Source organism: Trichomycterus rosablanca, chromosome 2 (assembly GCF_030014385.1).
Source record: "Trichomycterus rosablanca isolate fTriRos1 chromosome 2, fTriRos1.hap1, whole genome shotgun sequence".
Classification (NCBI taxonomy): Eukaryota; Metazoa; Chordata; class Actinopteri; order Siluriformes; family Trichomycteridae; genus Trichomycterus; species Trichomycterus rosablanca.
The window spans coordinates 3,889,868-3,902,917 of NC_085989.1; the positions used below are offsets into that span (position 1 = coordinate 3,889,868).

General features: G+C 36.9%; 2 protein-coding genes across 2 annotated transcripts; one reads left to right on the forward strand and one right to left on the reverse strand.

Annotated features, from left to right (window-relative positions):
• Window positions 1-251: 251 nt before the first annotated feature.
• tspan13b (tetraspanin 13b) lies at window positions 252-7,559 on the forward strand. The gene is made up of 6 exons (XM_062989672.1): window positions 252-347; window positions 1,442-1,609; window positions 2,789-2,869; window positions 4,108-4,221; window positions 5,098-5,208; window positions 5,544-7,559. The coding sequence occupies exons 1-6, from the start codon at window positions 285-287 to the stop codon at window positions 5,616-5,618; spliced, it is 612 nt and encodes a 203-aa protein (XP_062845742.1). The 5' UTR covers window positions 252-284; the 3' UTR covers window positions 5,619-7,559.
• Window positions 7,560-9,060: 1,501 nt separating this feature from the next.
• On the reverse strand, window positions 9,061-12,043 carry agr2 (anterior gradient 2). The gene is made up of 8 exons (XM_062989682.1): window positions 12,027-12,043; window positions 11,644-11,806; window positions 11,450-11,513; window positions 10,668-10,720; window positions 9,745-9,821; window positions 9,600-9,663; window positions 9,424-9,507; window positions 9,061-9,305 (listed from the first exon to the last, which is right to left on the reverse strand). Exons 2-8 carry the CDS (start codon window positions 11,795-11,797, stop codon window positions 9,256-9,258), a joined length of 546 nt encoding a protein of 181 aa, XP_062845752.1. The 5' UTR covers window positions 11,798-11,806; window positions 12,027-12,043; the 3' UTR covers window positions 9,061-9,255.
• Between the last annotated feature and the right edge of the window lie 1,007 nt (window positions 12,044-13,050).

Consider the following 13,050-nt stretch of genomic DNA (forward strand, 5'->3'; position numbering starts at 1 on the left):
TTATAACGTCACACAACTTTAACCATCCAATCAGCTCACACAGGCCAGGCCAGGCCAGTGTTTTGTGCAGTATTGGTGGATCTGGCAACCTTGTGCGTTTAGCCTTTGGTATAGCGTTTTGCAGGCTGACGCGTTTATTCACTCAGTCACCCGCTGTGTTGCTTCTACCCAGCCGGTTCGGTTCTGAATTAACAGTAGTCATTATAATTCATGTAATTTAGCTCGGGTAGACTTTGGTTTGTTGTATTTATTCTCAGTTTTTGTGAATAAAATCGCAGTGAGAGATGGGCTGCGCCGGTTTCACCTGCTCCAAGAATTCCCTCTGTGTCCTCAACATCCTCTATGTGGTGAGTAACACAACAGCCATATGGAAGCATGTTTTAAACTCTTCTGATTTTATTGTATGCGTTTAAAGTGCATTTTTGCAAACTTTAATGGCTAATATGTTGGTAAACAATAGCTTACGGTCCACCGTTCAGGGTTAGTATGAATAATTTAGGATAATTTCCAGTGCGGTTTGGTTTCAGCCTTTACTGATCACTAACAGTGGAATAGTTTCAATACTTACTATTTATACTTACAAATTCACACAAAATAGTACATTTATATATTGTTTACACATACTAGCTAGGGTACAAGCTTTGTCGTACGTAGCCATAGAGACCAGTAACATTCATTCTATCATAGGCCTCCTGTAAGTGTGAATGGGATGCGATGAATCGGAACCGACTCCCGGCTAGAAAAAGAGTCGACTCCAAATCTTTTTAGCTAGTAATAGTACATTGGCTAACCTAAATGCATAACATAGTTTGCTATTAATTCTATTAACAACAATAATTGTGTATTTTAGATAGCCAATAATTGTTATAACATATTGGTAAATTTTACCCAGTATATTAACATATTAGTACCAACCAGGAACGTGAATCAGAGTCGATTCCAACATTTCTGGAGTAAACAGACCTGTTATCCTATAGGGAGGTGAGTCGATTCGTAATACTCGACTCGCTATAGGGTTGCAGTATTTACTGCAGAAGAGAAAAAAAGCCGAAATGTTTATTGTTTAATATCTAGTAATTATTGCTGTCAGGTTTTTTCTTGTCGTATGTTTTAGTTTTAAATTTAATAAAAAACATAATGAATCGACCCCGTCTGTTTCTAGCACATTGAATCTGATTCAGAGTCGACTCCGAATTTTCTGGATTTGAGCAGGCCGGCTGTCTAGTTAGTACACTGGTTCTTGGGTTTAGATGTCTTCAGACATGTCCTGTTTTTGCTTCTGATGTATTATCTAGTGTTTGTCCAGTTTGCATCATGTTAAATTAAATGGTGGTCAAATAATTTTGCCCTAGTTGTATAAAAAATCCTGCAGTTGTACATATTAGTTTTGGAGCCATGTATAAATGAGTAGATTTACATATTTACACATGTCTTCTTTTAGATGGTGAGTATACTGATGATCGGCATTGCTGCGTGGGGAAAGTGGTTTGGCCTGGTCTCCAGTTTCCAGGTGGTAGGTGGCATCATCGGTGTGGGGGTGTTCCTGTTCCTTGTTGCTTTGGCCGGACTCATTGGAGCAATCAAGCACCACCAAGTTCTTCTCTTCTTTGTATCCTTCACTGCACATGCAAACTCTCTAACACAAAAGTGACTCTTTGTGTGTTTGTTTTTAAGTTAGTTAAATTTGTGGTTTGATTAATATTGATTGGTGTGTGATACTGAACCACTTGCAATGACATGCAGTAGAAAATAGTAAATCTGAAACAATTAAATCAGCATTTAAATAGTTAGTCAGCAGTTAAAGTAATTGTTAGGATTAGTCTTTGTTTTGTTTTTATTATGTTATTATTATAATAATCTGCACAGGCTCATGCACTGAGACTTAGTAAAAGGAAACTACAAATATGAACTTCAGTGGTGGGTGTTTCCAAGTTTTCTTTTTGGTGTAAGTTACATTAGACTTGTGCAGTTTTTTTAATCCTGCGATTGATTATGATCCAGGACACTACACTAAACAACTTTTAACATCCTTATTACTAAAGATGTGAAGCTTTAAGCTGCATTTCTACAGTTTGTTCACATGCACACTAATCTGAACATTATCAGATGTTTGCTTTCATTTAAGTGGTCGTGTAAACAGCATACTGTAGCATCTAGATATCTAAGTAGAATTTCAAAAATCTAGTTTTTTAGTTTTTCTTTTTTGTATCTTAGTGATGAGCATAAATCATGTGTGGTTTGCATCCATGTTCCCAAATAAATAGTAAAGCAACACTTTGATTTAAATGTAATGCTAAAAGCCTACATGAAGTATTTAGAAAGAATCCCCTTTGTGTGATCAAATTATATTTAATAATGCAGAATCCATCATAATCTGATTATTTCACTCATGTAAATCTGCTCTTTGTTGTGGGGGTCACATGATTCATCTGACCTCTGTCAATTACCTCCATTGTTTGTTCCTGTTCATTTTCCGTGAGCGTGCAACAGGATACCGGGTGTCCAGTTTCGCTTTGAATCAACACTCTACACTGAACAGCACAGACATAAATACTTGTTCTATTAACCTAAAGTACAGTTGTATGCAAACGTTTTACCTTTCCTGGCCATTTTTTGTTTAGAGGATTAGAAAAAGTAACATCACATGGCCAAGGCCGTGTGATGGATTGGCATCCTATCCAGGGGGTGTTAACCACATTGCAGCGATTGCAGGGGATTCCGGGGAAGCTGGACCCATGTAACCCATGTTCATCTTTTTACTTGATCCCTCCTTAATAGCTGTTATTAGTACATGATCATCCTGTTCCTAGTCTTTGTGGTCCAGTTCGCTGTATCCAGTGCGTGCCTAGCCATCAACAAAGAGCAGCAGGTAAGATCTGATCCAATCATTACACACTCCGTAATGCAAGAACACATGTAAAATTGTAAAAAATGTTTTTATCACTTAGTGCTTAATGTTTAATGTATTATGATTATACTTAATGTGAGTTATACAAATACCGACTGTATCCCATCTGTTGCTCTGTAAACTTTGGCACGCACACTGGACCCCACTGACCAAATGTTTTTTGAGTGAGGGTGGGCAACTTTAAACATCTTATTGTCAATGCCGGGAGGGAATCAGCGCACCAACCAAAAATATAAAGACAACAGTGTCATGTGATCAGTAAGCGTCCAGTAATAAAAGACTAGAGGTTGATCAACACACAGCTCTAGTCTCTGTAAGTACATGTTGTAGGTTCCTATAACACCCCATAATGCAGAAAACTTGGGAAGTGGTTGATCAGAAGTCAAGATACTGGACTAGTAATCGAAAGGTTGCTTGTTCAAGCTTCACCACTGCTAAGTTGCCACTGTTGGGGATCCTTGAGCAAGACCCTTAACCATTAATACTACAGTTATAAGCCGCTCCAAGCCTAATGCTAAATATTTTATTTAAATCATTTTTAGGTGGCTAATATTTTTTCTGGCCCTGGTTTTGCTCTCTGTTCTCACTGAAGCAGTTCGTACAGAACACGGAGTATTTTTAGAAAGCTCTTAACCTGAGTCAGGTTACAGTTTTATTTTGGCATCCAGTATAGCGCCTCATGTTCGCTTAGGGGCTGATGAATGTACGAGAACATTTGATCATGAACTTTGATAAAACGATCTCGTGTTTACTATAAGATCACCTTACCTATACACAGATGTTATATTGATTTTGTAATCCAAGGTGCTTACATACATATAACCACTTCTAACAGTAAATTCTACCAGCAGCACCTTTGAGCTGGGTAGAATATAAATCTGAAGTAGAAAATCTGAAGTGGAAAGCACAGGGTGTACAAGCTATGCAGTGACTAGTTAAATTCTTCTACTTGACCAATGGCCAGTACTGATCCACCTATCAAACCTCAGATTACCATGTAAGCAATGGGCCCAATGGTGGCAACATGGCAGTGGTGGGGCATCGACCAGCAACCTGGTTGTTTAGTATCTTAACCACTAAGCTCCCACTGGCACCCTGTAGTATGTAGACGTAGGAAATTTAGTTTTGCATGTGCTGCATTTCTATGTCCAGTGATCGGTCTGATCATGTGCACTTAACGTGTGTGTGTGTGTGTGTAGAATCAGCTGTTGGAGGTGGGCTGGAACAACTCTCAGACTACACAGAAGGATGTGGAGAAGAGCCTGAACTGCTGTGGATTCAACCACATGGATGTCAATGGCACCTGTCCTGCTGTAATTCATACACACACACACACACACACACACACACACTCATACACACATTTGTGCACACTGAGTGTGTTTACAAGCACAGGATACACTGATAATGAAACTCTGACGTGAATCTCGTTGTTGAGGTTATGTGGACTTAATTTTAGGCAACCTCTGGGTTTACATGAGTCTTATTTGTCAGAGAGGTAGAGAGGTAGTAACGTGTTATTGAATTATTTTGCAGAGAGCTAGTTTGCCGTGTTATCTTGTATCACATAAACCTGTTACATGTTTAATCATCTAATGCAGTTGCAATAATGGAAGGAACCTCAGGTCTATCACGATTTGCTCAATCACCTTTCAGTAGCGTCTCTATTATATCTCATATTTACATTTATGGCATTTATCCAAAGCGTCTTACAATTCAGCAGCAGGGACTGGCAGGCAGCTCAGGTCTGAATGGAAAATGCACAGTACAGCACACTTGCATTTACATTTATGGAATTTGGCAGAAGCTTATTAATCAAAGCAACTTACAATTGTGACTGATAGAATGCAGGCAATTCAGGGTTAGGAACCTTGCTCAGGGGCCCAACAGTGGCAGCTTGGTCATGGTGAAACGTGAACCAACGACCGTCTGATGACTAGTTTGGTACCTTAGACATTAAGCTAACACTTTACACTAGTAAATTTCTTTAATTAGAATTTTAGTATGATGATGTTACCATCTCTATTTTATAATCTTCAAGATTATCCAGTACAGTAATTATGCTTATAACAAAAAAAAGGATTTTTAGGCATTAGGACTTCACTAGACCACATTTTTGACTCGACTTTTCAGAGAACATGTTTTATTGAAGTGTCATTTGTTTGTGTGTCGTCATCTGCCCCCTTCAGGCCTGTTTTACTCATCTCACATGTGAGACCTGTGCAGCGAAGATCCAGGAGCATGCAGAGGAGGTGCTGCGTTTCGTCGGAGGAATTGGTCTTTTTTTTAGCTTTACTGAGGTAAGTTTAAACCGGGGCTTGTACTGTCTGTGATTATGGTTAAAATTTGAATAAAAAGATGCTTGTATAGGTTATTGTTGAGAACGCTACCCCACTACCACTGAGATCCAAGGTTTGAATTTCAGCAGGGCTTTTGGCCAGTCAGACAACTACACAGACATGACACATGATTGGCTGTGTCTGTGGATGGGATGGCCGATGAGCCTCGCCGCTCAGCCCGAAAGAATAAATAAAGAAACAAACTGACCAATTAACCAATTAACTTGTCTCTGGCAGATTTTGTCGTTGTATATTTTGTATGCCATGTCGTTACATTTCCTCTCCTCCTGTTTCAGATCCTGGGCGTATGGCTAACATACAGATACAGAAACCAGAAAGATCCTCGAGCAAATCCCAGTGCTTTTCTGTAACCCCAGCATGGCAAACATGGTGACATCCGGTTAGCCATCCTGTCACTCTGCACTCCTTTAATCACTGGACTTCTCTCCGGAGCTGTGGACACCAAAAATCGTGTGTGTTTGCTTTTCCTGAGTGGAGATCAGTGTTCGTTCTCACTGCTGCCATTCTGGGCTCATCGTGTGAAGCGTGTAGTTTACTGATGCGAAAGCAAATGCTGTAAATGTAACGATGCTTTATTTCTGTTTGAACATGTTTTGTACTGGAATCACTGGATTGTTAGTAGTTAATAGTTTCATTAAGGTTATACATCGCCCTGAAAATGTATTCAGCCTCTAAACCTAAAGAACCAAATTAAAAGTGTACCTACTAAAGTATTCACCCCTCTTGTTTAGTAAAGCCAAAGATTCCTAATTCATGCTGTGGAAATTGATGGCACAGCTTCCATCCTTTCCTAGTAACAAACATCTTTACATTTTGCTGGTTTAGTTCAGAAGCAACACTAATTTTCAGCGCCCACCACAGCTGGATAGGGGTTATCGGGACTCTGGGTCACTAGAGGAATCTTTTTTAAGCCTTTTAGTAAAATTTGTTTGGGTGTTTTCCCAAAAGTTGAAGTGGTACCTCAATTGTTAAGGTACAAAACCATTATGAATGAAAATGTTCAAATCCCACCGCTGATAAATGCCACTGTTGGGCCCCTAAGTAAGGTTCCCAACCCTGGATGGCCTGTATTGTATCAGTCACTATTATAAGCTGCTTTGATTAAAAAGCTTCTGCTAAATTACATTAAAGTAAAAACAAGCATGCTTTACTGTGCACTATACATTTTAAATTCAGACCTGAGCTGCCTTCCAGTCCCTGCTGCTGAAAAGCACCTCCATGGTTTTACCTCCAATAGTCTCTGCACTGGAAGCTATGATTGGCCCGATTTCACTATGTGACTATCATAAAAATTGCATTTTAATCCTCTCTAAAGATCTACAGATTAAATGTTGATCAATAAAATAAATCACATAAACCCACTAAATAAACTGCTGTCTGTGGTAAAACGACTCTTGGTGCCACTCTGGGTCTCGCTTTTTGGCCACTAGGAATCGAAGGATTTACCTGACCAGCTTAGGTGTTACCTTGCTGCTGTTTGTTGTTAGATATACACCGTACATAGGATTAGAAGTCTCATCAGACTGCAAGACCCTTCTGCCTGTTCATTGAAGAAGCATTTTTTTCAGTGAAGTCTTTTTATAAAGACTTGTTTGTGTAAAGGCACTCGGGTGGCACACCAGTAAACTAAGCTAGCCCATTATTGCTGGCATCCAAGGTTCGAATTCTCAGCGGTGCTGTTGGGTGGGATGGCCGAGGCTCTGTGATGGGTTGGTGTCTTATTTACTTCAATCTAGCAGGTTACTCTGTCAGTGTAGAAATGTGCCACTGGCTGATAGAAAGGCCCAGGTGGACGTGTGTCGAAGGGGACGTGGATGGATGTCAGGTTTACCCATGGGCGATGAATTGGACAAGTCTATATAAAAATGTTGCGGTGCTGAATACATTTTCAAGGCACAGTAAAAACTGTCCAAAAAATGACCAAATGTGAAGGAAAAATATCTGCTGACTTGATGGATGCAATAAGTGATTATGCCTTTATATTAATGCTTATTTGTATTAATAATCTGCTTGAGAAAAATTGTATTGTTTTTGCTGGTATATCAAATAATGCAAAAAAAGTCTTTAGGTGCATTTATTATCCTAACAACCAAATAATTTGATATAAAAAAAAATGTTTAACGATTCTGCCACTTTGACCTGACATTTTGTGCACTGTTTAATCTATTACGCCTGTAAATGTGTTTGTGTGTGTTTTTTGGTCTTTTGCATGAATTCCTAGCTCCAGTGTGCATCATTATCCTCTGGTTCTGTGAACTATGCACTCCCACATTATAAATAAAGATGGAATCATTACAAATCTGTGCTGTGAGGTTTTTGTTCGGTCTAATTGCAGGGTTTCTTAGAAGTATTTAGTTCAGGTTTGCTTTCTTTTCTTATGCTAATGCTTGGAATTTCTTGGACAAACAGTTTCCTCCTGAGTTCTACCCAATCCCAGAGTCACACGCACAGCTTTGAGAACGCCGGGGAATCGCAAGAACAGAAGTTACGTTTGGCTGCACACGTAACCAGGAAACGGTTCAACCAGGAACCACATCACTGGTCTCACACTTCATCCAGGATACGAGTGGGGGGAGGAGGGTATTGATGGGGGTGTTATTCAACCCAAGCTTCAGAATCTCAAGCAACACCTCAAGTTTTAGACTCCATTTCTATTTAGAATGTTTACAATTGTACTAAAGGAGAATAAATAAAGGCTGTAATAATTAAAGTGATTATCTAGTTCTTTACTTTGGAAAAAAACAAATCAGGTACATTTATTACCCACTTCTTTACTAGTGTGATTATCAGTAGAGTAAGTCTGTTATTCACTGGTAATAATCCATAATTATTCATCACTAATTAAAACTAAACAGGTAAACTCAGTACTAACTTCTCTGATTAGCATGCCATGCCAAAAAAATATCTATTGTTTTGGCTACTTGGTAATGTTTATAGGCTCTTTATGAGTTTGTATGCCAAACTGGGAATTTGGTGCCCACTTGCTTCTACCAGCATATTTAGAAACCGGTTTCTTTCATTTCTTTATTGATGTTTTTTATATTATGTTTATTGAGCAATAAAACAAGAGCTTACTGTTTGTTTTGTTACTAGATACTAGGTAGTTACATCACCCATTTTAGTGGTAAGACTCTACCCATTCATTTAAGTGCCCATTTAACTAGGTATAAAACCAAAACAAGACAAGGTTAGTGACCACTTGTTTACAAGCATAGGTTTCCACTTCTTTACTTGTAACAAGGTAAATGAAGTGTCCACTTTTTCTTACTAGTAAGGGTGTATACTTAAAAGGTTTATGGCAAGTGTTATACCAGAAAGAAGACTTGGAGAAAATTGGCATATTATTTATTTATTTACAGCTTAGAAGAACAAGTTTATTGTCCATGTCTTTAGCATTTTGAGGAAATGATACTGTAGATATTTAATGGTACTCTATTAAATTTACATTCTCCAGTGCTGAAATTAAGGCTGACTGTGTATCATTAAACTAACAATTATATTATATTTACTGTCGTTCTGCATAACCAAGAGAGCAATTGTTTTTGTTACCTAAAATGTGCTCCTGACTCACTAACTGTAATTCATGTAAATATGTTGTTTCATTTAACGATGTGAAATGTATCAGTGTGACGTGATAATAGGCCACAAAAGAGCTTCGTGTCCACTTCTATACTAGTTAAGCTGCCAAGTTTTAATCTAGTAAGAATATTTTTACATTTTTACCACTAAGAAGACCAAATGAAGTGAATTCTGCACAGTTTTTCTTTTATTCATCCACAAAGCTACACATTACTGATGCAGTACATTAAATAAAAAACTGGACTGTAATTATCAAACAGGATCAGTAACAGGATCTCAAACAGAAAACATGAAAACACGTCCAAAGGGTTTCCAGTGCGTTTCTTACATCAGTAAACAGGATCACAATTATAAAATCTAACTGGAAGAAAACTTCCACACACCAGGAGAAATCATGAGGGTTTTAGTTTACAGCTCGGTCTTCAGGAGCTTCTTTGCTCTCATCATGTTGTTCAGCACTGTGGAAATAAAGATAAAACGAATTAGTGCTTTGAGAATTTGAGAATTCTGGTGTCTTTAAGAATTTCTTACTACATATTTATTACATGATGCTGAAATAAGTCGTTTTTAACTTACAGAGTTTCATGTCAGCTGGCTCGTATGCGTACATGCGGTTGGAGTAACGACCAGTGACGTCAGCACGGACAGTCATTGAAGGATCTAAATAAAAAGCAAATTCAACGTTTTATTTACAATCCTAATAAAAGACCAAAGAAAGAACAAACGTTTGCTTTCAGCTGTCTGGAACTGACCAACAAAGATGATTCTGGGAACATACTGGCCATCAGGTGACAGATGCTTATCTGTGGTTTCATACTGTAATAAAAAAAAGCATTTTAATAAAAATCTCACAAGTTTTTACTCATTAAAACATTATAAAGTAAGCTGAAGACTCACCACCAGATTGAGCAGGATAAAGTCATTATCAGCCAGTTTCTGGAGCTCTTTATCTTCAGAGAAAAGCTTCTTCAGAGCTGATAAGGAACAGAACAAACATTTACTGACCTGAAGTTTCACAAGACGCCTACCTACTTCAATATGACTGGAATGAGCGCTAATAAAAACACACAGAACCCATTTTTACACCTTAAAATGTGCTTTAAAAAGCACAGATTCCTAAGAAAATGACTCAGTTAAATGCAAGTAAATGTAATCACTGTTTATTAAAAATAACTTAAGTAAAAAGTAAAGTTACTTTGGTTATATAAGTTTTTAAGAATGTTTTAATTTGTTCAATCTTGAATTGAATTTCAGTTACTTTAGTCTTTATTGAAGTGTTTATTTTCACTAATGCACCTTTAATAGCTGTTTAAAAGTAATTAGAGAAATAAAAGTAACATTCTTTTTTGCACTATGCATAACTCACCTTTACCTAAACCTTAATTTAAACTCTTAATATATATTTTATACATTCTTGTGAGTGCAAGATTTTAGTGTTTTTTTTATTAAACTAGTTATTATTAATGTTATAAGTTTGTCATTATCAGTCTTATTTTTCTTTTCCTTTTTATTACACAGAGCTTTTTAATTTTACATCTTATCATTTCCTTAAATTGTAAGTTTCCTTTAGATTTGTTTACAGATTCTTCATCATTACAGAAGTGAACATTACACACTCCCATTCTGAAGTAAAAATTACACACTCCCATGCTAAAGTAAAATATGATCTATTTCTGTAATCTACCCTGTAACCACTAGAGCCAAAATTCTACCCAACACACCTGTATGTTTTATTGCTGCCTGAAGAGCCACTTAATAACTAACAGAAATGAAATAGCTGAAGGAAATGCTTGTCGAGGAATCAGGATGTATGATCTTACACTGGCTGTGTGGGCACTCGTCCAGGTGGAAGATAACCATCAGGGGCTTATTCCTGCAGAAACGGTGTGATTTATTAAAATGACTTTGCACAGTTGGGTCATAGAAAATAAAATGGCATAAACATGTGTGGTTTCTTTATCTTTATCTGTTGTCATTTATCATTCACACCCTGAGGTTTGTAGTGGTTGAGCATGAGCCAGTTATTGATACTACAAACACGATTCTTTATTGACATAACTGTGAAGAACGTTTTCAGGTGTGTCAAGTTAAAGTCATATATTACTCTCCTTTTGCTTACTATGTTCCTTTTAGGTTTTAGAAACAGTAAGGAGTCCAGATTGTTATAATAATGACATTTTTTTTCTGGTACGACTTTTTATTAAATAGACAGTAGTGGCATTTTGTCTATTGTGATTCCCAAACAGAATTCAGAACTCAACCAACAACTTAAATGTGGGGGATGGGACGCCAATTCAGACAGAAATCTTTGGACACTTTTACTTTAAGAAAATTATATCTTGTTGTAAGATTACAAGTGTGTTTACATAATACTTCCTTTACATTATATTTTTATAATGAGGTATAACATAACATAAGAACGTTTTACTGTTGTAATGGCAAGAACAATTTTTTGGACTGAACATTTCATCTAATTCTGATTCTGATGGTTTTAAAGTACAAGCCAGTTTGAGCAAACGTGTCTGTTCATCTCTGTGATCTGAACCTCCAGCTTCATTGTGAACACTGAACTAAGACATGAATGTTAATTAATGTTACTTACTGAGAACGGGACAAGAACAGGGCCTCCTCGTAGGTCTGAGCCCAGAACAACTGATCACCCCACCCTGAGAAGTAAAAAAAAGACAAATTCAGAGTAAAACACTGAGATTAATTCACATGCTTTCATGTAACATGAGCTCAAACGAATCAGCCAAAATCAAAAAAAGTATGTTGAAAGTGTTTACTAAAACTCACCTCTGGATAGAGTCTGGGGGAATTTTCTTCCCTTCTTGAGTGGGTTCTTTTCTTCAGCCTTGTCGGCACTTTTCTCAGCAGCCTTCTCTGGTTTCCCCACGGTAGAAGTCACGGCCACCAGGACCAAGAGAACTGACAATAGTGCTTTAATCATCTTTCCGAGCTGAGCAAAAGAGATCAATCATCAAACCACAGTTAGAAACACTAAGGACAGTTTTATCTCCTGCAAACCTTATAAAACCAACACAGCAAACATCTATCACATTAACTAACAGGTGCAAAATAATAAAATCAATAAAAAGTATCATGTAAAGTATCTGCAGTAGAAAAGTCTCATATAAAGGAATGAAAAAAGAAAACTAAATGCATGTTAAGGTTCTCACCTGTTCTCAGGTTTTACTGTCCTCAGTGTTCAGTCTCTCAGTCCTGCTGTGCTACCTGAGTCGTACCTGTGCTGCCTTTATACACCTGTGCACCTGCCCCGTAGCCCCTCCCTCCCCTTTCCACTACAAGAATGTGAGATCCTACACCATCCTAGTAACGTTTCTATTTACCTTCACATTTACCTTTACTTTAATCATTATTAATAACAAAGATTTTAACTCAACATGAATGTCAGTAATAACAGTTAGGATTATGATGGGCAGAAAACGCTTTATGTGGCCTAAAATTCAGAAAACTGATCAATGTTGATCGATTTGGATCTGATCCAAAGCCAGGTCAGCATAACATCAGGAAATCAAAGTGAGGCTTGTAATGATTAGGCCTTTTCTGATTGGTTCAGATCTGATCCACGATGTCATGCTCACGCTCTTCTGTTTTAGTAACGATGACGAGTTACTAAGTGTAAGAAAACCTTCCATAGACTAATCTATAATGAGTGCATACAGAGAAAATAATTAATTAATGAATTAATCAATCGTAGAAGAAAAAAATAATAAATGATTATTTTTCTTATTTTCTTCTTCTTGTATTATTTACATTTACATTTTCAGCATTTAGCAGATGCTTTTATCCAAAGCGACTTACAGTGACAGTATACAATCTGAGCAATCGAGAGTTAAGGGTCTTGCTCAAGGACCAATAGTGGCAACCTGGCAATGGTTGGGCTTGAACCGACAACTTTCTGATTACTAGTCCAGTACCTTAACCACTAAGCTACAACTATTATTATTATTATTACAGTAGTAGTATTAGTACTATTACTATTATTATTATTATTACTATTATTACTATAATAATAATAATAATTATTATTATTATTACTATTATTATTATTACTATTATTACTATAATTATTATTACTATTATTATCATTATTATTATTGCTATTATCATTATTGCTATTATTATTATTACTATTATTACTATTACTATTACTATTATTATTATTATTATTATTATTAT